The 26,337-nt window shown below is 37.8% G+C and overlaps 1 protein-coding gene across 4 annotated transcripts in view; it reads left to right on the forward strand.

The window, feature by feature from the left end:
• Nucleotides 1–26,337, forward strand: part of UVRAG (UV radiation resistance associated) — a 274,963-nt gene that overhangs the window by 180,731 nt on the left and 67,895 nt on the right. For all 4 annotated transcript variants that reach the window (XM_006102885.3, XM_014468223.2, XM_023744219.1 and 1 more), the window contains one exon: nt 12,717–12,795. In XM_006102885.3, the coding sequence (XP_006102947.1) occupies nt 12,717–12,795 (79 nt within the window). The remainder of the gene's footprint in view (nt 1–12,716; nt 12,796–26,337) is intronic.

Consider the following 26,337-nt stretch of genomic DNA (forward strand, 5'->3'; position numbering starts at 1 on the left):
GCCTTCAAAATACTGTGGAAAATTATTTCTATAATCTATGTAATCTATAGACTTACATATTTGTCAAACTATCAATTACAGGGGAAGAAAAAAGGCTTTCCAGACATGAAATCCTTAAACATTTTTTTACCTATGCACCTTTCCTAGGAAGTTCCTGGAAGATGTGCTTTATTAATATAAGGGAATAAACCAATAAGAAGAAAACATCATTCAAGGAAAAGAAGGGACCCAACACAGCAGAGAAGCAAAGGGGTCTCAGGATGATGGCAAAGGGAGGTTGTAGGAGGTCAGTTCTTCAACTGGCCTAAAGAGTAGGATGACGGACTTCAAGAAAGAGCAAAATGGACAGATTATCTGATGCATTTAACTATAGTGAGGGTGTTTTCATTGCGTCCAGGGAGCTGGGGAATGAATTAGAGCTACATCAATAAATTTAGCAAATGAAGAGACTAGATAGTTATTAACTCCAAGGAAAACAAAGTTTAAAAGAAAAAGCTGTATTACACATTTTAGCTCAAAATAATAATTACATTGTTATATGATTGTAACATTGCATATTGATTTAAGCAAAAATTGTTGTGTTGGCCCTCCTGAGAGAATGGGAGGAAGGGAAACATAGATGTTTTGGGAAGAGATGGGGAAGCAGTGTGTAAGAGAGAGAAATCCTTATACTCCCCAGTAGGTTGTCAGTAGGTTATTTTTAAAACCATAGAACCTAGAAAGAGGAATATAAGATATTAGTTTGATATGTGTAGGGTAAATATGAAGGGAAAAAAGCAGCGTAAAGTATTGAGAATAATTGGCTCTGGGGTCTAGGAATTGAGGTAGAAGGTATTAGCCAATAAACCTGTTCACTTATTATCTTGATAAAAAAATAAATATTAGTTTTTAAGTGTGCTTCATTTTTGCAAAAGCTTTTTCTTTGTAAACCAATTTAACACAACATAGTGAGCATTTATTCAATGCCTGTTATGTTAGATCATTGTACAGGAAGAGACATGTAAAATGGATGATTGTGAAACCAGAGCCTCATGTGATTACATGATTCTAAATGATGGAGAAACACTGAGAAATCCTGTGGATGCGCCATCATTCCTGACTTGGGATTCTTGGAAGGCTGCAGAGTGGATAGAGTATTTGCATTGGGCTTCAAAGGATGAGAGGAATTTGAATGGGAGATTAAATGCCAGCTGTGGCCAGTGCTGTCCCACCGTGACTGGAAAAGTAAATGTGTGAGGGAAAGAAGTCTGGGAGAGCTGTGGGAGGCTGTGTTGACTTCTCTGCCTTCCCTAGACATTTCTATTAGTCATTTTTTCCCGAGGATTTACTCCTCTCTGCCCTATCACTCAGACACTCTTAATTTTAGTATTCACTTTACCATGCTGGGTTAGGTGGTGGTTCTCTCTGCCTCTTAAACTTTTGGTCTGATGTAGAGAAGGATAAGGGAAGAGAAAAGGAAATCTTGGTTTTACCTGGCCAAATGTGGATTCCTGAATGTGAAGGTAGAAACTCTCAATCCTGACCTCATAGGCAGCTAGATAGGGCTGTTTCCTTTTTTTTGAGGTCCTGAGATTAAACACTCATTTGTGCAGTTTGAACATAATTCGCAGAACCCTCGAGAGTAATGTAGGACACATCTAATTGTTTGGAATGAAATGTAATAATTTCATAGCTGCAAAATAATTTATTCCTGTTATTTGTTAAAAGTGTTTTTGAGAAGTAATTGGGCAAGTAAGGGGGGTGGGGTGTGCGTGTGTAACATCCTCCAAATTTAGGTTTTTGTGCTCTGGATTTGTTTTCTTTTATATTGTTGGGTCCGAAAGAGGAAAGACTGGCTTAGAACTAAATAGCAGAGCTAAACCATATGTTTTATACCAAATTAGAAACAGGTGAAGGTTGTTAAAATCCAGCAAGAGCTTACAAAAGCTTTAGACTCAAGTTTGTATTAAAGGCAGGTGGTTATACGTACAATAAAAAGCAGTCACCAGCACACCAGCTTATTGATACATATGTGATTGATCTTTTTGGATAAAAACAAGGAAGAGTTAATAAATCACTGCACATAGCTATAAAGATGTTTGGGCTTGAAAGCCTGGCCTGTAAGAGCAAATGTGGACCCTGAAGGAAATTTATGAAGCATAGATCCTTTTAGCTTTACTTAACAGCTAACATCTGACTGACCCAGGGGGACCATGGAAATTTATTGCTGGGCCATTCAAATATTTAAGCTGTTGTGTGATGTAGAACAGGTAAAGATTAGCCCAATAACAAATATGAGGCTATAAAATAAAATGAGATTTCGATGACTTGTAAGTACTTGTCAGAGGTCAGCTCCAAATGACTGGTCAGAAATGGGAAAAACTTGTTGATAATTAGAGGAGATTGATTATGACAACTTAGATGTTAGCATTGCTTTCTGTCAGATCAATGATCCCTGGAGATTCCTCCTCCTGTGAAATCCATACATAAACAGAATAACTTTAGGGACCTCTAAATTGTATTTTTGTCCTCTGAAATTGGGTAAAATGATGAGTTGAGGAGATTCCTTTTGCAATTTTATAATTGAAATATGTCTTTCTCATATGTATTCTGAATATGTGGAATTCCTAGACAGCATATTCATTCCAGAAAAGCAACTTAGTTAATTTATGTATGTGATTTTGAGCTTTGACATCTAGAAAGCAAGCAGAAGTTTTTAGGCTTTCTGATGATGACCTAAAATTAACCTATAAAATGTATGTAGTTAACAGATTTATGCACACACTTACTGAAAAATCAATGTAGTAGAGTTAAGTGGATATTTCAAAAACTTGTGGATTTATTTCCAAATCTTTTATCCACTTTTGTTTATATAAGTTCCAAGAGTAATAAATATATATAATACTGTTACTAGGACTTTAGAAGTTACATTTTGGGCTTTAATGAGTGCTGTAGTAATTGGTGTTGAGAGTCTCTGCCTTTCTGCTTAGCGCTAAACCCAAAATGCTGTCATATAAAGACTATATTTGGTGTTTTTTAAGGTACCAGCTTATCAAGTCAGTTGATGAATTTGCTAGTAATTTGATTAATGAATGTCTGATTTGTAGGATGAAGAAATCCCACAAAGTCTTATAGAAATGTTGAATAAGTGGAATTTACAAAATAATATCAATTTACGAAATGGAATTATTGGGGGAGGGGCATGGTATAGAATTAAGCATTGGGTTAGGAGTCAAACAGGCATGGGTTGGAATTCTGGCTTCACCACTCCATCTATACGTTCACTCCTTTCTCCATCCTACAAATAAATATGTTCTAGACATTGTGCTCTAGGAACTGGGATACAGTATTAATAAGATTTAGGCTCATAGTTTTTTTCTTGTTGAAGATACTACAAAGGAATAGACAAGCAGTTGCCTTATGGGGTAAAAGTTACCGTGCTACTGAATGGGAAGGGTTCTGAGAGAACTCATGGGAGAGGACTAAGTAACCCAAACTCAGGGCAGGGCTGAAGTGGAATGCAATGGGATTGGATTGGAGGTTGTGGTTGAGTGTTAGGAAAGACTGTGTGACCATGGCCACCTCAGGAATAGTGCCTCTACAGTTGCCTGTATTGTATGGATGATGTGTGCTAAGTGTAATACATAATGCATGATAGATACTCAGTAAATACAATCCATCATCCGTGTCCTTGTCTTTGCTATTGTTTGGGCCCGGCTCACTGACTCCTTTACTCTAGTACTAAAGGGTGCTGCCTTCTATTACTCCACAGCAAACACCATTCTGTTACTTGAAATTTTCTCCCCACTAAAGAATTTGTCTTTTGAGCAAAACTCAAAAGCACTTTCTAAAAATAAGAGTTAGATGTCTAGGCATATTAAAGTTAAGAAAGAAAGAATGGCCCGGGTTTGTGGGCTTGATCCCCAGTGTGGGGTGTGTAGGAGGCAGTTGATCAATGATTCTTTCTTATCATTGAGGTTTTTGTCTTTCTCCCTTCCTCTCTGAAATCAATAAAAATACATTTTTTTAAAAAGAATGACAAAAATGTTTCTGAAGCTTAAAATTGATTGTTTTTTAAAATCTATAGGGCTATATGTCACTTACATATTTGTCCAATATTAAATTATTTTTTCAATTTATTCTTTAATTCAATTTATTCATTAATTTGCAGATATTTGTTGAATGCCCACTGTAGATAAGACTCTGAGCTAAACACTCATGTCCTCAAGAAGCTTACATTCGAATAGAGGAAATAAGACATTTGTATAGATAAAAAATATAGAGTGGAAAGTGCCAGGTGCATAAGAATGCTTTGTAATTTCAGGAGGCAGCAAAATGAATAAGAAATGGTATCTCCCCTTGTGGTACTTAAAAATAGGTGTGGGAGAGGGGAAGGGGGAAATAAGGCATAGTCATATTAACAACTGAATGCCTGCTGTATTCTTGTAACTGTGCTGGGTCTTAGATTTTGTTTGCTTAATTTTTATTGCAATCCGGAAAGATTGGTATTATTAAACCCATTTTAAAGATGCAGAAACAGGTACACATTAGTTTACATTACAAGTAAGTAGCGAAGCTGAGCCTATGCCTCTCCGACCTCAGAGTTAATTTACTACACATCAATCCCTTCTACTCTTCTCTTCTTCTCCCCCCAGAAATTGGTATTATAATTAAATAAATAATTGTTATAAAGGACTGAGCACCGATTATGTTCTCAGCATTGATAAGGAAATGATTTACAGAGAATATTAGGTGCACTGATAGATTTAAGCAAACCGGTATGATATGCACACATTGTGAAGTTGTCTTCAGAAATTTAGGATGGTGAATGGTTTTTCTTCTAAATTCATGTTCCAGATGGAAACATCTTCTGGCATTACCAAGTATGGTAGGTTTGTGCACCTTGCACGCTTAATTGTAGGGTTTTTGTTTTGTTTTTTTAACATTTACAGATTTGTGTGGGAAGCAGGTGCTGTTGAACCTGGGCAAATACAGGATGGCTGTTAATGTTGTGGAGTGTGAGTTTGACTTACTTGGCAGAATTTTTGTTTTACAAAATTGACTATTAAAAAAAGACATGGTTTCCATCCTTTGATTTCGCTCTGTTCACTGAAATTAGCCTGTGACTATTTTTCAACACTTACCGAAGGGTATGGAAAAACTGGAAGGTTTCTACAAGGAAATTGATATTGAATTCTTTAACAGTTTCCACAACCCTGCAACTTACCAAGTTTAAAAAAAGGGGGGGGGGGATTATTTTTAACTTCCTAACTGAAATTATTTGGAATTTTATTTCCTTGAAATTCCGTTCTCTTTTTAGTACAGTTCTGTCTAAAGAACTATATTTAATATTGGCAAAGAGAATGATCTGATGTAAATCTTTTCACTACATGTTCTCCTTTAAAAACTTGTGGTGGCATCTTATTACCAATCATCTCAACTCTCTTTTCTTTCCACAAAGGAGGGGGCATTCACTCTTCTTATTTCCCAATAAAAACTTCTGTCACTCTCTACCCATGAATTATTGTTGTTTTTTTGTTAGCTGTTTCTCCTCTGGTCTATTCTCTCTCTCCTCTCTTCCCTCCTAGATCTTTCCTCTGTGCTTTCTGAAACCCCTCTTCAATGATAATATACACATCCTCAACCTCTTTACTATATAACGGTATATACAACTATGATAAAAAACTATAGTATACGACTAGATGTAAGTATAAAATACCGGGCTCACCTGACAGTATCACTTACCCTGGAGCCTTCTCAAGGGGAGACTCTTTCTTTCTTTCTTTCTTTTTTTTAATCCTCATTAGAGGATATGTTTTTATTGATTTTTTTTTTTCCAGAGAGAGAGGAAGGGAGGCAGAAAGAGAGAGAAACTTTGATGTGAGAGAGAAACATTGACCGTACATGCCCTGATCAGGAATCGAACCTGCAACCTTTTGGTGTATGGGATGATGCTCCATCTTACTGGGCTACCCAGCCAGGGCACAGGGAGACTGTTTTTATCTTAACCTCCCACACCTTTGGGTCTAGAGCAGGTAATATCCTCTTTGTTTCCCAATGTCTATTTAAAATCATTTCTCAGTGGCATGTACTTAATATTTTTGACACTTGCAGTGGATCATTTTTAACACCTCTTTCTCTATTTGATAAAATTATTTTCAGTAAAAATCATGAAATTAAACAATAATCACCAAAAAAACCTCAAAACATAAAATTTTCTTTTATTGAAAAATATGTATATATTTGTGTGTTTTTTTGTTGAACACAATTTCCATCTGTTCATCTTCAATGAACAATTTTAAAGGTTTGTATTTCACTGTTCAAGGCTGACTTCAAACATTTTTGTATCTGAATAACCTTAGCTAAAACTCTATACCAGAAAAGATGTTAACTCATAAAAGTAAAATTGCACATTGCTATTATTGCATATTTTGAATCTACTGCTTAAACATGGGAATTTGTGGTACCAGACAGTTTGGAGACACAAACTATGCCCAAAGCCAGATTGGAATATTTCAAACCATTTGAAACTTAGTAGAAACTGAGGTGTGTAGTTAAGTCCACTTTGTTGGGCTGACTGTATAACTGGGAGTTCCGTAAATTAACTTGCATTTAGATAAAATGTTTATTAGAGTACTCATATGAAAACATCCTAATCTGAAGCTTACAATGTATGTTGAAATTAAACAGTCACAGCAGCAGTTGTTTAGAACTTAGGCCAACAAAATATTTTTTCTGGAAGAAATATTTTATCACTGGCATTGTTTAGATTTGTTGTTTCACAATGGTAATAAAAAAGATCAATTTTTGTTGTTGTTTATCCTCACCCAAGGATATCTTTCCATTGATTTTTAGAGAAGGTGGAAGAGAGAGAAAAAGAGAAACATCGGTGTGAGAGAAACACACCACTTGGTTGCCTCCTGCAGGAGCCCTATCCAGGGCCCAGGCTGGGGAGGAGCCTGCAACTAAGGTACATGCCCTTGACTGGAATCACACCCGGGACCCTTTACTCATAATGTATTTTGGCAACAGAAGAAGCAGGGAATACAAGAAAGACAAACAATCTTTCTGGCTACTTAAGTATTAATAACAAGCTACTTGTTATTATGGATGACATTAACACACAAGTGGATGATTCATCCAACTCCTGGCCTCTTATTTTCTTGATCTTTGTCACCAGTGACCTCTTGCATTCCGTCGTTTTTATTTATTCCTATGGTTACACTCTGAATCATGTCATCATTTCAGTCCACATCTAAAATCTGGCATCTTTCAGCCTGTTTGTTCAGCCATTTGCTCATTGTTTCTCTGGGTGACCTTCAGACCCTGCTCCCGTTATCCAGTTTAGATTTTATGACCTGTTATTTTTGTTACACCTTTGTCTTGCCCACTGTGACTTTTTGTTGCCTTTATAGCCCTGCTGTCCATTGTCTCTATACCTGCTGTTCCCCAAGCAAATGTCACACAATGGTATCATCATAAACTCATGATTAATAACCACTTCTGAGCTCTTGATAGTGCTCAAAAGCTCTCGTGCATTTATTTGTCAACAGAGTTGTTCTACCGTTTGATCAACCCTCCATCCAGTTGGGCAAAACAAAAACTCGTGCATTTATTTGTTCAAGTTATTCTACTATTTGATCAACCCTCCAATCCATAATCAGATCTTATGATTTTATCTCCTAGAAGACTTCCAAATTACTCTCCTTCTTCCCATTTCTAGTACCACCACCTTAGTCCAAGCCACCATGATCTCTCACCTAGATTACTGCAACCAGCTGGTCTCACCTTCTCTAAATCATTCTCCACTGTAATCAGCATAATTTTTTCAAAATGCAAATCTATCATTGTCAGGAAAGTTGAAAGAGAAGGGGTTCATTTAAGAAGGAAGGTATCAGATGCAAATCTGAGCACGTTATACCTTTGTTTAAAGTCCTTCCTTTTTTCTTTTCTTTTAGGAACTGACATGGTCCAGAAGGCCCTACATAATCTACTCTTCTGTTAGCTTCATGTCTTGTCACAAGCCCCCTCAGTCCAACAATACTGTTCTTCTTTTGATTTCTTGACGGAGCGGACTTCCTCCTGCCATGGGGCCTTTACATATGGTGCTTCTTTCATGGGAACATTCCTTCCATCTCTGAGATCTCAGCTAAGGTGTCACTTTCTCTCAGAAGTCTTCCCTGATTCTCAGTCTTGTCTACCTCTTTTCTGGAATGGTGTTCCTTTCCCTCAGAGAGTACTTAATTTATAAATTATACATTTGCTAGTATGATTATATGAGCAATGTCTGTCTATTCTACTAGATTCTGCTGTATTATCTGTGTTTGTCCACCCTTATTATATCTCTACCACCTACCACCATACGTAGCAATAGTGAAAATTCGTTGAATGAATAAACTGCTCATTTTCTTTCATCCTTCGTGTTGTATTAGGAGCGTTGTCCCACCTACCGTCTAAGGCAGATCCTTCACTTGCACTCTCACCTATAGGATGAAGAGCCTGTCCCCTCTCACCTTCTCAGGACATTCCTTCTGCTGCGCTTCACCATGTCCCTCCAGTTACTGAGCTCTCCTTACTAAGCCAGACTTCTCATCATCTCCATTTCCTCACTCCCAGTCACTTCTGAACTCACTGCAGTCTTCCTTCATCTCCCACTACTTCATTTAAACTTGTGTTTACCATATTACCAAAGCTGCCTACCAATGAACTCATGTAATTACAGGCAATAGACATGTTTTCATGTCTGTTTGGCTTGACCTGTCAGCAACATTTGACTACTGATGATATCTTCCTTCTTAAATTAACACTTTCTCTGAGCTTTTCTGGTGAGACACTTGGTTTCTCTCAAATCTTTCTGACCATTCCTTTTCTGGCTTTACATGTCCCAGTCCCTTGTTGATATTCTCAAAGCTCTGAAACAGCCCTCTTCTCTATGACCTCTTTAGGCCACTTCATTCATACCTATGGCTTCAGCTTCCATCTAATTTTTATAATTCCTTAGTTGATACTTTCACCCCAAATTCCTCTACTAACTTTACATATAATAAACTTTATATAGTAAATATATGTAATATACATGTTTAATATATACAACTGCTGTTCCCCCAGAGTTCTCTATTTCAGTTCATAGACACTAAGATATGCCTAGATCAGTGATGGCGAACCTTTTGAGCTCGGCGTGCCAGCATTTTGAAAAATCCTAACTTAACTCTGGTGCCGTGTCACATATAGAAATTTTTTGATATTTGCAACCATAGTAAAACAAAGATTTATATTTTTGATATTTATTTTCTATATTTAAATGCCATTTAACAAAGAAAAATCAACCAAAAAAATGAGTTCGCATGTCACCTCTAATACGCGTGTCATAGGTTTGCCATCACTGGCCTAGTCACTCAATAGAGAAACCAAAGCGTCATCTTTGACTCCTCCCTCTTTGCCACTATCAGAACCAATATATCTCAAAGCCCTGTCACTTCTACCCACAAATTATAGCTCAGATCTATTCATATATGTTCCACTTCATTGCTGGAATTGTAATAAAAACCATCACTATTCTGGCCTAGAGCATTGAAGCAACCTTCTAACCAGGTTTTGTTCCCCTTTATGTACGACACTGTAGCAAAAGTGGTCTTTAAGAAACCCCAATCCTGGCACTTCCATGCTTAAAAAAATCTTTAATTACCCTCACATTGTCCTAAGGTTATATCCTAGATAGATGTCCATGGTGCAGAGGAACTTGCACAGTCAGGTCCCTGCTGACCTCTCCAGCCTAATCCTTTAGCACTGAGCCCTCATACTATATTCCTCACTACAGTCCCTAGCAATTCATTCTCATGTCACCTGCACTTTTATTCAAGTTAAGATGACAACTCCATTGTGTCAGTTGCTTAAGCCAAAAAACTTTGGAGTTATCTTTGACTTCACCTCTCAGACCTCATATGAGATCTGTCAACAAATCACATTGGTTTTATCTTCAAAAATGAGAATTCCGCCACTTCTCACCACTCCATGCTGCCATCCTGGTTTAAACCTCCCTCTTCTCTTGCCTGGATTTTTGTAGTCGCCTCTCCCTGTTTCCTTTATTGCTCCCCAGTAATGTTTTCTCAGAGAGTAGCCAAAGTGTCCGTGTCCCTTCTCTTTTCAGAATCCTCCAGAGCTTCCTCCCCTTTCATTCAGAGTAAAAGCCCAAGTCCTTGCTGTGACCTACAGGACCTGCGCAGTCTGGACCCGTCAACCTTGCTGACTTACTCCTTTTCCTTTTCCCGCTCACTCTGCTCCAGCCATTTCCCATCTTGTCTGCCTCTGGCCTGCCTTATGGTTTCATGCATTATCATCAACTTGCAATGAGTTCTAGGTAAAGCTTTAGTGATATGCAACTTAGTAGAAAAATGTGTGAGTCTTTGTCTTTAGATGAAGTGAAGCTCGGTATCTTTTACTCTGCCGGGTGGAAGGAAAGAGAGGTGGGCATTTCCAGGAAGTGAGCAAAGGCAGAGGGAGATGAACCTGGTGTGTTCAGGTGCATAATGAGGTTGCAGATAAATCAGGCAGACAGGTCGGATGAGTTAGGCCCTGAAAGGGAGGCAGAGAAGTTAAAATGTAAGACACTGACTGATGAGGAAGCAGGGCTGAGAAGTGGCCAAAAAAAAGTCTTAAATAATAACACTGGTTTTTAGTGAGTAGAGGACAGGAATGCTGCTAAACATCTACAGTGTGCAGAACAACAAAGAATTTTCCGGAGTGGCAGTGGGAATGGAGAGATAAGCCTGTTTCACAGGAAAAATAATTTGTTGACTTGGTGAATCACCACACATATAAAAAGCAAAGAAGGCGGGTAAAATGGAATGTCACTCGGGGCCTGAGTAACTGATAAAAGTTGTGGTGGAAAACTAAGGGGGACAGGAAAAGTGTGTTGAGTTTGCAGTGAAGTCATAGCCTCAGAGCATACTGACTATGGATTGTCACCTTTTTTCTACTACTCTGGGCAGAAGTCATCTTAATGCGCATAATAAAAATTTAAAATTGCCCTATTTGAACTTTTGGCTCTAGTCACTCTTTAGATTTGTTTTAATGTTACATATACACCTTGTGGTTCTTTCTATAAAGAAGTCCCAATGAAGTAACAAAGCCGGTGTAGTGAAATCTGTTTTTTCAGGAATGTAGAGGCTTTGTTTTCAATGCATGCCTATCTCAATGTACTCTTTTTTGACATTTGAAACACTTTCTTTATTTATAATTTGAAAGTGGAGATATTTGTGCATTTGGACAGCTATGCAGATAGTCTGTGTGATGGTTTCTAGAAAGAATACCAACTACAAAGTGCACAGCTTTAGGGCTCTAGTAGATTTCTTCCAAAGTGCCCCTGTGTTGTTAGTTCCTCCAATTGCCTAGTTTCTCTGCAACTACCCAACACAAATGTAATGATTCTTTCATCCTGTGAAAGCCTGGCGTTGCACTTTGCTTATCCGGAATTTGTTTTGCGGTCATTTTTATGCATCTCAATTTAGAACCAAAGCACATTTCATAGTTTATGTGTTCCTGCTTCTGTTAAGTACAAACCTGTTATCTTCCCGATGGGTGTGCAAAGCATTTGGTGTTCCTTTAGTGCGGAATAAAAACAGTTCATGATCTTGCTCACTCTCCAGTGCCTGTGCATTTACAGCACAACAGATTTACCTTTTGGACACTGTAATCAGCAACTTTCGAGAATTTAATATAAAGCTTTTAAATTTGGTTTCCTTCTATTTTCCCTAGAAAACATTATCCCCCAGGCTTTATGGGATATACCTTTTCCTCAGGCAGTTGAAATTCAGAATCCAGTCATTGTCACCTGCCATTCATTTCAGTAAGATCATTTTATTCTTGAGAATAATTGTAAATTGCAAAACTAAATAAGGTGGCGTTTTCTTCTTGACCCTGTCTATGTTGTGAATGATCTGTTTGTAGTGAAATCTATTCGAGAGGATAAAACGTAGGCTTGGTCTTGAGAATTGGGAAAATATGACTAAGTAGGTATACTGTACCCTTTTCTTCTTCATTTGCAGGAGTAGGAAAAGGGAAATAGCGAGGGAAACTTATTCCCTAAAATAACTCATTATCTTTATTTATAAAGATCCACAGATCTAATGCCTTTGTTGCTTCTGTGAGTCAGATTAAAATGGAAAGTCTTAGGAGAACTCTGTGGCAGGAGTAATTTGCCTTGGAGACATAACATGCAAATAGCCACCCCTGTGAATATGAATGAATTTTTAATGCATTCTCACTCATATTGATACTGTTGATTTGACTGGCTATCTTAAATGAAACAAATTGTATAGATTGCTTTTACGTCTGATTTTTTTTTCTTAATTTTTCTTTCTCATTTAGTAGTTGAGGTGTTGGGTCCAAGGTATTAGAGGAAAAATTTTCTAGGGTCTTATTCTTAGGGTGATAAGGTTTGATATGTAAATATGGAACATAGTGGCCTCAACTCCTTGGGGTTAGTAAGCCACTTTCTAATATATTAATCCCCTGTTGCATGACCTATTCAGTTTTTTCTTTGAAACAAAGCAGCCATTGTTCTGATTTGACTAATTCAATGAAGATATTAAGATAATAGGTTGCAAAGACTATAAGTGATTTAGTCCAAGTATTTAGATGTTTATGCTGTATCCAAGAAATTCCCACCTTCATCTACAACCTTGAGGTTGTTTTACTCAAGTTTTTGAAAACTTCTGACCCTGCTTTACCTTTTCTAGGTTTCCATTATACCCCAAAGGAGGGGAGAAATTGCAATTTGATTACGGTGTCTATCTTCTGAACAAAAATATAGCACAGGTAAGTAATTCCTCTTCACTCCTTTCCTACTTTCTGCATACACCCTGCTTCTTTGGATTGTAAACCCTCTTTGTTTATAAATAAGCACTACAGTTGACTGTTTTATTTAACCAGGTACAGTATTCATGCAAAGTTCATTTTTGGCGACAGCCTTATTCTGTGCCATTATAAATACTACCGTGAAGCAATGGGTACGAATTGGAATCCTCCTGCTAAACTCAGGAGCCCATTACTGGGTTGTTACTGCTAGTAGACTGTACTTGAATGTGGACTTTACAACCCCTTTCCTCTGCAGCTGACCAGTAATAGCTTCCTTCTCTTAGACCACTTCTAGGGACTCACTTTGCATTGGGAATTGTTTATGGAGTAAAAGTTTAGTGGCTTTGGCAAGTCCTTCATGGTCTCCTCACCTTAGTATCCAAGGCCAGAAAGAAAAGACCAAGCACATGGTCCTTCCAACCTGTCTTGTTTTTGTGGTTCTCCTGACACCACACCAGTTACCATCTCATCTAAATAATGTCTTTCACATGCCCTGAAAGACTAGCATGCTTGCTTGGGTTTGCGTTTTCCATGCAGCGTTTCTGTAGCATACTTGGCTCTACTTCCAGAGGTAGACTTCCATAAATGCCCTAGTTGTACAGGAAGGTCAGCTTCAGTGCTCTGTTTTTATTTGGACATCCTTCCAATTGGAAGAGAACATGGGTGAGTATCCAGGGTTTGGCTGTTATTGGAAGAAATTATAAACTGTATCCTCAGATCTCTCCATTTAATAGCAACAATAAGGTTCATGATTTTTTTATTTATCTGAGCCAAAATTGCCTTTTATCTATGTGTATCTAAAGATTCACCAAACAATTCCCTTAGTGATTCCTGGCAGATCTAAAATTATTCCTTCATACGATGTCATCTTTGCCTTTTTTCACCTCATTCAATCTCAGTTGAATGTTTATTTTCTACTTTGTTTTTTATTAAGATTCTTATCCTTTTTACCATTGGATAAAATTTCTAGTTTGAGGTCCTCAATTAATCACTTGCTTTAAAACCTCACACTCATTGCCCTCAGTCACACTGCTTTTATTGTTACTACCACCCCAGCTCATGTTCTACACTCCAGGCAGGCAGCCTTGCTCGCAGTCTCTGGCTTGTGACTCATCTTTCCATGTGCCCTTCTTCCCACAACTGATGCTTTCCCTCTGTTTTGGCAGAAAAGTATCTCAGTCTAAGAAACAGGACTTTCATTTCAAGGCTGCCAAACTCACACTACTGATCACAGTTGTCATACTATGAAAAAGGCAGTGCTGAGACAGAACTGGTCAAGAACTGACCAGACTAAGGGTGCATTAAGGAAGAAGAGGTCTAAGTAAATTAGGGGACCTGGATACTGGGGCCCACAGTCCGGCAGTCAGGATATCAGTAACGTTGGCCTCATTGAGTAGAACTGAGTTCTGATTGAGTTCAGAGGTTCTTCTCTTACCCTATTTTCTTTATCTTGCTCTAAGTACCTAGGCCAGTGATGGCGAACCTATGACACGCGAACTCATTTTTTTGGTTGATTTTTCTTTGTTAAATGGCATTTAAATATATAAAATAAATATCAAAAATATAAATCTTTATTTTACTATGGTTGCAAATATCAAAAAAATTTCTATATGTGACATGGCACCAGAGTTAAGTTAGGGTTTTTCAAAATGCTGACATGCCGAAACCGGTTTGGCTCAGTGGATAGAGCGTCGGCCTGCGGACTGAGGGGTCCCAGGTTCGATTCCGGTCAAGGGCATGTACCTGGGTTGCGGGCACATCCCCAGTGGGGGGTGTGCAGGAGGCAGCGGATCGATGTTTCTCTCTCATCGATGTTTCTAGCTCTCTAGCTCTCTCCCTTCCTCTCTGTAAAAAATTAATAAAATATATTTTTTTAAAAAAATGCTGACACGCCAAGCTCAAAAGGTTCACCATCAGTGACCTAGGCCCTAGGTTAGAAGGCTGTTGGAAGATTCCCGGTGAAACCCACTCCTAATTAAAGCTAGGGCCAAAATGCCTGGATTTCCTCATAAATCCCAGCTTCTCTCTCACACACACACATGCATGCATGCATGCACACACTTAGTTCTTTCTTCTTAGGACCCAATAGGAATGCCAAGAGTTGGTATAAAGAAGTTCTAAGCATAGCCCAGCTTGTTTTGAAAACAGGACACAGATGGAGGCCGATCGTGTGCATGGAAAATTGGGTGAAGTCAGCCCTCCGCATCAGACTCTTAGTGTCTGTCTGGTCCTCACGTGGGAGCACTTCCCAAGTAGCCTCTGACTTTATTCTTAACTGAACCAAGGCCACAAGTATGTTGAGCTAATTTTATTCATCTGTTTAAAAAATGGATTACTTCTAGTAATTTTGTATCATCTGTAACTTTATACTCTTTTTGAAAATGAGAGGTTACACTTGTGTTTTTGTTTAAGATTCATAGGTTAACCACTGTGGTTTTTTATAACTATTGTGGCAGTTTTAAAAGGAGAGAACAATAAATTTCTTAGAAACAGACTTCCTTAGGTTTCAGAGTTCATTCAGGAAGCCCCTTTCTTAGCATTTAGAAAGAAACTTTTAGCACATTTATGACCTTTAACTTTTCTTTGCTTCATCTCTTTTCTTCAACTTACTGTTTCTTGAGAATGTTTCATTCTGTCTTTGGCCTTTCTACCATCACTTCATTACATTTCAACTTATAGCAAATCAAAGAACCATTAATTATCACGGCTTCTAGCCAGGTAGTATATCAGTAAGTATTTCTAACTTTTATTTTCTATACATATATCCCAATACATGTTGTCAAAGGGGAGTTTGTCTTTTGAGCCAGTCTCATTTATACCCCATCTCTAGAGATGTGAACAAATCGTACCATTAAAACGGCCCCACCTCAGTAATCTGTAAGCCACGTTAGTGGAGGCGGATGAAAGCACTGGCATGTGTTAAAGTGCCAGAGAAGAAGTAGTGAAGTCATTTAATACCGAATCCATAGCTCGGTTAAGGATTTGAATGAATAGTCAATAGGACCTTTCATCACAACCAGAAGTAGTAGTAAAATCACTTTTTTGGTAGAGGAAATGACAGAATTTAGTAATATTTGTTACTTCAGTATTTGGGATCAGTCCAGCCCAAGTTTTGAAAGCACAAGCTTAGAAAGACAGGCCTTCAAGTAGAAATCCTAAAGTGTTGTTTGAAGAGCTGAGAGGATTAGTGAGGCCTGCTTGCCCTCTTCCTGTCATTGCTGTCTGAAGGTGTGTGTGCTGGCGTGGTGTTGCAAGTGCAGAAAGCAAAATGGCTCGTTTTTAGCACCATTTGCTAATATTTTTCAAGTGTCAGCCCTTTGTCTGGAAATAGCACTCTTTGTTGGTCAGCATTTAACACTATATGAATGGGCCTGGCAAAATTCAGGTGCAGTGTAATTAACACTGACTTAAAAAACCAGGTCCTGCCATAATTGTCAGTAAGTTTTTATAAGTATATTAGAATTTGTGGATAGCTTTTAGTTCCCAAAGCATAAAAAGTAGTAAATCAAAAAATTACAATACTTTTATCTTACATTTATGGAGAGCTTTATAGTTTATGATTCACATACATATATATTCATGTAACCTTGTTATCACCCTACAAAGTGAAAAGAACAGCTAATAGTAAATGAATTTGAAAACAGAATGGCTTTTGACATCCGTCACTCCAGTGCAGTATCACATAATCCGACGTATACTTCATTGTTTTTTATATTTTCATCCTAAGCCTGCGCAAAATCAAAAAGGTGACTTTCCCAAATAGAAAAGAAACTGAATATCCATTTTGCACGTTATGAGATTTTCATGAGTAAGCACAATGCTTGAAGCACTACAGATTCTCAAAAGATATTTTAATAAATGAATGAATTGTGAGGTAGCACCATCACACGGCTAAGAAACTGAGTTTCAGAAAAGTTTCTGAAGAAAATGTGAAATATATAATATTCCACTGTATGTATATGTACACAGACATAAAAATGAACGAAATCTTGCCATTTGCAACAACATAGATGGACCTTGAAGGCATCAGACAAAGAAAAACAAATACTGTATGATCTCACTTATATGTGGAATCTTAAAACAAAAACTGACCACAGATACAAAGAACAAGTTTGGTGGTTGCCAGAGGCAGGGGGTGAAGGGGTGGCCAAAATGGGTGAAGGTGGTCAAAAGATATAAGCTTTTAGGTACGTAATAAATAAGTCCTGGGAATGTAATGAATAGCATGGTGATTATGGTTAATAATATCTTATTGTATATTTAAAGTTGCTAAGAGAGTGTATCTTAAAAGTTCTCATCACAGAAAAAAATTGTAGCTGTGTGTTGTGTGGATGTTAATTAGACTTATTGTAGTGATTATTTTGTAATATATATGTATATCAAATCATGTTGTACATCTGAAACTAATATAATGTTATATGTCAATTATATCTTAATAGAAATTAGTAATTACATTATGGGAGATGAGCTAATGGATTGAATTGGGAGATGAGGAAAAAGGAGTAATCAAGAATGACTCAGGTTTTGTGCATGAGCAACTGGAGGATGAAAATACCATTCAGACAACTCTAAAAAATGGGTTAAGGCCAGGTGTTTTTTTTTTTTAAATCTGTTTATTTTGTGGGGATGTGGAGTTGTTGGTTTGTGTGTGTTTTTAAGATGGGAAGTATCAGTTCATGTTTATATGCTTATGAGACTGATCAAATAAAGAGATATTATCAATACAAGATAAAAAAGGGATACTTGAAAGAGTAGAGTCTTTGAGAAGGGATGAGGAAATAGGATAGAACATAAGTGAACATGCTGACATAAAATAGGGAAAAGAGACTTTCAACCAACTTACAGTTTTACAAAAAGCTGGTTTCACTTAAGAATTTCCTTGACGAAGCAGTAAAAATTAGTCATTATATTAAATCTTGACCGTTTAGCACATATCTTTTTAATATTCTGAGTGATGGTAAGTGAAATAAATATACATAAAGCACTTCTGCTGTATGAAGTATAATGATTGTTTTAAGGAAAAGCCCTTGGGCAATTGAGTTGCTAACTAAACTACCTGGTTTTTCATGGGACACCATCTTTACTTGAAAGAATGACTGACAGTTAACCAACTGTTCAGACTTAGGTAGATGATAAAATTTAAGATTTTTTAAAATATATATTTTTATTGATTTCAGAGAGGAAGGGAGAGGGAGAGAGAGATTGAAACATCAATGATGAGAAAGAATCATTGATTGGCTGCCTCCTGCACACCCCCTACTGGATTGAGCCCAAAACCTAAGCATGTGCCCTTGACCAGAATCGAACCTGGGACCCTTCAGTCCGCAGGCTGACATTCTGTCCACTGAGGGCTAATATTTAAGATTTTTAATGAAAATTGGTATTTTGGAAAACTTGTGTTTGCCCCATGAGATTGACAGCTTCCCATTCCTTAAATATGTTTTTGATGAGGTCGGTAGTGATTTTTAACAACTGTGATTTTTAAATATTTCATAATGAATGTGTCAACATTTAAAACCTTTATAACTCCGTGAACCAGTATTTTCCAAGTGACCAATGTATGATGCTATGAAATCATGTACAGGTAAAGAGTTCTTCAAAGTGTTAAAAACGATGTAAAAATATGTTCTGTTTTCAGATTGACTTTGTTACTAACCTTTAAGAAAATACTGTTTGATGAGTTTGGGGTATCAGAGAAGAATAACCACAATTATCTGAAAAGGCTATAAAATACTCCTTTCTTTTCTAACTCCATATTTATATGAGGCGGGATTTTCTTATGAAACAACATATGGTAACAAAATGAATGCAGATGAATACATAAGAATCCAGCTGTCTTCTGTTAAGGCAGACATTGGAAAAGAGACTTACAAAAATATAAAACAAATGTCCCTCATCTCTCTAAGTTTCTTTTTTGGAAAATCTGCCCATTTTTATTAAAAATACTTATATTAGCAAGTAATACATTTCTATTGTTATATTAAAATGAATTAATAAATATTTTTAAATATTCTGGTTTTTAACTTCTAATGTATTATATTATGACCCACATAAACAAAAGCTCTTTTGGGTCCTCAGTAATTTTAAGAGCATAAAGGGATCTTGAGACCAAAAGGTTTGAGAAGCACTGTCCTAGAGAATGGCCATCTAGATTTCCTGTGAAACACTTCAATTGCTCAAGTTCAATAAACCAAGACACATATGCCAGTTCCCCAAATGTGGAAACACTGGATAAGAGACTTACCAGTTTGAATTCTGGTAATACTGTGCAGTACAAGTCATCAGGACATCAATGGATTCTTCCCTGTTGCTCTTGCCTCTTCTTTCCTTGAAAGCTCAGGGACTTAAGAGCAGTGCTTTGTGGATACAGTTTACAAATTCTAATGATGATTTACATTTGTAGCCTATATAATAAAAGCCTAATATGCAAATCGAGTGGCGGAATGACCAATGGTACAACTGGTCGCTATGATGTGCACTGACCACCAGGGGGCAGATGCTCAATGCAGGAGCTGCCCCCAGCCCACAGGCCCCAGGCCAGCCAAGACGGGTGCCAGCGGGGCCCTCCCCATCGCCCTACCAGTAGCCCCACAGAAGGAGGCGACCGGCGAGTGGGCCGGCGCCACCCCTGATCACCCTGCTGGTCGCCTCCAAGGCATGTGCCAGCAGGGGTCCCCCAATCGCCCTGCTGGTCACCCCACAGATCAGCCCTGATTGCCAGCCAGGCCTAGGGACCCTACCCATGCATGAATTTCGTGCATCAGACCTCTAGATGAATATAATGGCTTTTGGTATATTTTTAGTTCTATGTCTCATTTCATACTCTGTGAAGTATGATAACCAAGTCTGTCTTTAGAGATAAAAATTAAGCTGCTGCTATGCTTACTGCTGCCATGACAAGATATCATGGCAAACAGAATTCAAGAAAAATCTTTTGAGGTCAAATCCAGCTATATCCAACTGATACTGTTTTCTTTCTTTTTTCTTCCTTTTCCTCCCCTCCCTCCCTCCCTCCCTCCCTCCCTCCCCCCCTCCCTCCCTTCCTTCCACTTGGATCTTATTACAATCCTATGAGTGGTTAGGGCACAGACAGTTATTTGCCTTTTACAGATGAGATCCTGAGACCATGAGTTAAGTAGAATAACTAAGATTAGAATCCTGGGGACTTCATGACCTTTCTTCCTTTTCCTCTGTTACCTCTTTCCCATTAAGTTATTTTAAGACTTCATAGAAAGTAAAAGTAGTTTCAATTTCCAAAAAACAGTTGGAAACCTCCGTTCTGCCAAGGACATGGTCTTTCTCTAAAACTTGACTATTCATGGGGCTCACAGTGCACAGCTATTTAGAAGGGATCAATGCCAGCTTACACCCAGAAGCTTAAATTCATGCGTATTTCTTCAACATACAGTCCAGTGTATATGACACATGAGGAGAAAATGCATTTTAATTTCTTAACACTTCTTGGAATCAAGAATAAAAATGCCAAGGATGTTTTAATAGTCAAAATGTCCCCCACTGCCTACAACATTTTCCAGTAATGTAGTAGAAACTATTTTTAAGTCCTATATCTATATCTTTTTAAAAAACACTTTACTGATATATAATTCATATACCATACAATTCACCCATTTGACATGTACAATTCAATGGTTTTGAGTATATTCATCTAGTTGTGCAACTGTCACCACAGTCAATTTTAGAATATTTTCATAACCCCAAAAAGAAACCCTATACCCATTAGCAGTCACTCACCATTCCCCCAAGGCCTCTATCCCTAGGTAGCTACGATTCTACTTTCTGTTTCTATATATTTGCTTATTCTGGACATTTCATATAAATGGAACTATAAAATATTGGCTTCTTTCACTTACCAGGGTCCAAGGTTCATCCATGTTTTAGCATGTATCAGTCACTTCTTTTTATTGCCAAATCATCTTGGCAATTTGAAGTTATGTATGGCTATTCCACATTTTATTCATCTACTCTTTATATAACATAGACATCATCTGTGTTGTTTACACTTTTACCTAATATGAATAATACTGCTATGAACATTAATGTACCAATTTTTGTGGGGACGTATGTTTGTATTACTCTTGGGGATATATCTAATAGTGGAATTGCTGAGCCATATAACTACTAGAGGCCCAGTGCATGAAATTCATGCACAGGTAGGGTCCCTAGCAGCTGCCGGCTGCCGGCCAGTGCCTCCCTTCCCCCAGCTGCCTGCCACCACCAGCTAGGTTGGGGATGGCCAGGGGGAGGGGTCACGGGCAATTGGCCAGCTGGCTCCTCCCCCTGGTTGAACTCCTGGTCGATGGGATAATTTGCATATTAGTCTTTTATTATATGGGATGTTTAGTATTTTGAGGAATTGCCAGACTGTTTTCTAAAACAGCTGCATCATTTTACATTTCCTCCAGCAATGTATGTTTCAATTTCTCTATGTCCTTGCCAACACTTGTTATTTTCTGTCTTTTTTATTATAGCCATCCTACTGAATATAAAGTGGTATCTCATTGTGGTTTTGATTTGAACTTCCCTAATGGCTAGTGATGTTGAGCTTCTTTTTTATGTGCTTATTGGACATTTGTATATGTTCTTTGGAGAAATGTCTATTCAGAACTTTTGCCCATTTTTTAATTGACTCATTCATCTATATTGTTGAGTTTTAAGAGATCTTTATATAACCTAGACATAGATCCCTTCTCAGATGTAGGATTCACAAATATTTTCTTCTATTCCACAGGTTGTCTTTTTCATTTTCTTGATAGTGTTAATTGAAACACAAGAGTTTTTGGTTTTGATGAAGTCCAATTTTACCTATTTTTTTTTCTTGTTTATGCTTTTGGTGTCATATCTAAGAAAGCTTAGCCTAAATACTTCTAGGGTTTCTTCTGTGTTTTAGCTTATATGTTTAGATCTGTGATCCAGTTCAAATTAAATTTTTTTTGGCATAGTGTAAGGAAGGAGTCCAGCTTCATTCTTTTGCATGAAAATATGCAGTTGTCCCAGAAAAAGAATGGTTGAAAAGACTGTTTTTTACCCATTGAATTGTCTTGGCACTCTTGTTGAAAGTTAATTAACTATAAAATGAGGATTTATTTCTAAACCCTATTCTTAGGCTAGTACCACCCTGTATCTTTTTTATTTAAAAAATACTTTCCAGCCGAAACTGGTTTGGCTCAGTGGATAGAGCGTCGGCCTGCGGACTGAAGGGTCCCAGGTTCGATTCCGGTCAAGGGCATGTACCTGGGTTGTGGGCACATCCCCAGTGGGAGATGTGCAGGAGGCAGCTGATTGATGTTTCTCTCTCATCGATGTTTCTAACTCTCTATCTCTCTCCCTTCCTCTCTGTAAAAAAATCAATAAAATATATTTAAAAAAAAATACTTTCCAAAAATAATAATAATAATATATGTCAATTGTAGAAAATTTTAAAAGTACAAAAGAAGATAGAAGAACAGAATTTTTTAAATAGTCCATAATCTCACCAATCACATGTACCATCATTGGTCCCAACACCACACAGCTCCCAGTTTTTATACTTGGACCTAAATGTGGTCTGTGTGAACTCCCTGGACATGTTTTGACTATTCGATACATATTTATTAAAAGAAAGAATGGTGAGTGAGTTAGCCAGGAGATTATTCTTTCCTCCTTAAGGTTAATGGTTAATTAAGCTACTTCTATTTAGATATGTGTGTATTTAAATATTTCTTTAAATGTATATTATGTCTATTTAAGGCTTTAACTGAGGTAGAAATTAATACACATAGTTGTTTCCAAAAGTTCCATTCTGTATTTAAAGGGATAATATTACTTCTTGTAGTTGCAAGTAATTTGTTGTGTTCATTATTAAATTTTTTAAGAACAATGTCAGCTACTAATCAGTTTCTTAGACATTTTTAATGACATACTAGCTGTGACCACTGTACTCTTCAAATGCTGAGAGCGATAAATTGACAAGATAAAACAATTTGTATATACCTCATTTGGACATTTCCCCCACTTTAAGTTGAAAATAGAAATTCAGTGCCAAAAATATCTTCCCAAATGAAAAATAAAACAATTGTAACTTACATTTATATAGCTTATTTTAGGTTCAGTGATCTTGCCCATATCCTTTTATCCTTTAGTCTTTCTATTATTATCTCCATTTTACATTTAGATAAACTGAATCTCTAAAGAGTGAGCAAGGAAATTCAGATCCTAATCTTCCAACTCTTAAGTTCAGGGGCCCATACTTGCTGGTTCCCTTTTATCTGTGGCTATCTTAGAACCAAATATAAATTTGGCACCTTATTTGGTTTAAAATATTTGATAACTTCTGTCTTTTCATTTATCCTAGTTGTTTTAAAAGGTTCACTTCAGCCTTTTTACTTTGCACATTTTAATATTTTACGCTGGCATATAATTTTCTTCAACTAAAGAAATAAGCTGTTTATTCAGTAACGATGTTAGCCTTTTCCGAAGCACCGCCATGTGGGAGAAAATTATTTAAAGAATGCACCTCAACTGAAACAAAATACACAGTGCTTAGTTTAGAGAAGGTCGACTATAAATTCTCACTATATTTTTATGGTTAAGCTCATGAAATGAATTATGAGAAGTAATATATATATGAATTTTGTTTCATTTTAGTTGGCATCAAAGTGACTGTCATAGCTTAGGCTTAATCTACTTAAGAGCATAAAGTTCAAAAAAGTGTTATATGTAAATTTTGGTACCTATTAGAGAAAAACAATTAAAGATGTTCAGACTTGGATTGCCAGGGAAAATAAAATTAGTACCCCAGTTAATGTAAATTTATCAAGTAAAAGCCAAAATCCTAGAATAAAATGAGCTAAAATAAATTCAGCATAACTGAGTGTTTAAGAATAAGTGCTATGGACCTAGACTACAAGGGTTCAGTTCTATCACTTTAGATTATGTATATGATTTTGGGTAAGTTACTTAATCTCTCTGTACCTCAGTGTCCTCATCTGTAAAATGAGGATAATAGTAATAATACTTATTATTATAGGTATAATTCTAATCTCTATGAGGATTAAATAATATATGTAAAGCACTTAGAATAGTGCCTGGAACACAGTCTGTGCTAAGTAAGTGTTTTCTTAAATGAAATGTAAAGTGCAGTATAATCGTTGTTATAAAGAAATACCATATTCCATCCTGGCCGGGTGGCTCTGTTCAGTGTAGCGTTGTCCCATACACCAAAAGGTTGTGAGTTCGATTCCTGGTCAGGGCACATATCTAGGTTGCAGGTTTGAGCCCTGATCCGGGCGCATACAGGAGCCAACCAGTCGAAGTTTCCCTTTCACATCAATGCTTCTCTCTCTCTCTCTCTTTCTCTCTCTCTCTCTCTCTCTCTCTCTCTCTCTCTCCCTCCCTCCCTCCCTCTCTCCCTCCCTCCCTCCCTCCCCCTCTTCCCCCTCTCTAAAATAAATTTAAAATAAACCAAAAACAAATCCTCAAGTGAGGAGTAAAAAAAAAAAAAGAAAAAGAAAGAAAGAAAGAACATATTCCACAAATATAGAATGAGTTGAAGAGGTGCGGAAGTAGATTACAACTTAAATGTAAGTTAAGAATAAGTAAAGAAGGGGAGAAAGTTGCCATTTTAGCTGTATCAGTGAAAGTACCATGTATAGGAAAGAAACTACTCAGACACTTAAAATCACTATCAGTGAGCCTTTAATTTCTAGTTAAGGTAATATTTCTTTTTTTTCAAAATAGGAATAACTTTTTTACCATATAAATGATCCAATTACAGTATAAATTTGTTTTAAATATAGAAATGTATTAATGAAAAAAATTAAAACCTCTAGAGTTTCCACTACTCAGAGATAACCATTGTAATATTTTGGTTAATATCTATAAGTTAAATAGATAAAATCCTATCTAAGAATAGACAAACATGGTAATTGACCGTACCTTTGCTACGCCTCCCATGGGCTAATCAGAGTGATATGCAAATTAACCGCCAACAAAGATGGTGGCTAATTTGCATACTGCAGGCAGGGTGGGACAGCGCCATCCCGCCTGCCCTGCCGCCATCTGGGCCTGGTATTTGCGACCCGGGGCGGTGGGGCGGACAGCGCCATCCCGCCTACCCTGCCGCCATCCAGGCCTGCTATCTGCGACCTGGGGCGGTGGGCGTCCATGTGCGACCTGACCCGGGGCGACCAGGCGGTGTAGGAGCGATCGGCCAGCCCGCCCGGCCTCCATCTGGGCATCCCATGTGCGACCCGACCCGGGTCAGCGCCCCAACCCCCGGATCGGCCCTGCCATGTGCGCGACCCGGGGAGGCGCCCCAACCCCCAGATCGGCCCTGCCGTGTGCGTGACCCGGGGAGGTGGGGCAGGCACTGAGGGGTTGGGCCTGCCATCTGCCACCCGGGGAGCGGGCCTAACCCAGCAGGTGGTTATCTCCCGAGGGGTCCCAGACTATGAGAGGGCACAAGTGGGGTTGAGGGACACCCCCCTCCCCCACCAGTGCACAAATTTTTGTGCACAGAGCCTCTAGTTTTATATAAATGTTTTCATACTATAATACCTTTCTTATTTAACTATATTGTGAAGGTAGTTTCATATTCTTGATTATAGTTGTATCAAATTTTAAAGTTGACACATCATTTTCTCTACCTTCTTGCCAATATTGTGTGTTAATAACCTTTTATTTTGTGTTTGTTTTTCTTTTGTGTGTGTGTTGCTAACCTTTTATATATGAGAGAAGAAACATAACATCTCCAAGTTTTTATTTATAGCTCTTTGATTTTTAGTGAGCAGTTCATATATTTATTTGCTGTTTCAAGTTCTTTTATGAATAATCAATACACTTTTATACCTTTTGCAAAAATAAGTAGACTGTAGAATCCACAAAATGATATAAGATCTAAGGAAATAATGCATAAGTTTTGCAACGAAGTGTGAACAATTTGCTTAAGTGTTGGTCTGGTGTCAGTCTTTATTTCTCTGTTTTCACCTCCTTTCTTCCCCCGTCCTCTCCAGGATTGTCAGTTTCCTTGCTGTGTAAAAGCAGCCATGGCAGGAGAGCAAAGGCTGGACTAAAGACAGCTTTTGGAAGAAGTTTCTAAACTCCCATCTCCCACTGCCTGGCTCACTTATTCACTCTTTCCCTCTGCTTGGCACTGTTCATTTGCTATAAAATGTTTCTTTTCTTTCATCTAAATCCTATGACTGGCATGCCTTTCTGTTTACTCTCTTGGTGTTGCTTTTCCTCCTGATTGATCACTGTCTGTATGTCAGGTGCTGGCTGGGCACTGGGGAGACAAGGATGAATAGGACTTGGTTCCTAACCTTGGTAGCTAACCTTCTAGCCAGGGTGGCATTGCAGTGTAGGGTGAGCTAATCATCAGATATGTGAAAACGTCTTTGGGAAATGTTCCTAAAGGAAGTGTGCAAGCTGGGCCTCTAAAGCATCATGGTTTGCTCCCAAAGGAGGGGAAGGTACAGAATCCTTGGCAGAGGTACCAGTGGGAGC

The sequence above is a fragment of the Myotis lucifugus genome, unplaced genomic scaffold (assembly GCF_000147115.1).
Source record: "Myotis lucifugus unplaced genomic scaffold, Myoluc2.0 scaffold_437, whole genome shotgun sequence".
In the NCBI taxonomy this organism is placed as follows: domain Eukaryota; kingdom Metazoa; phylum Chordata; class Mammalia; order Chiroptera; family Vespertilionidae; genus Myotis; species Myotis lucifugus.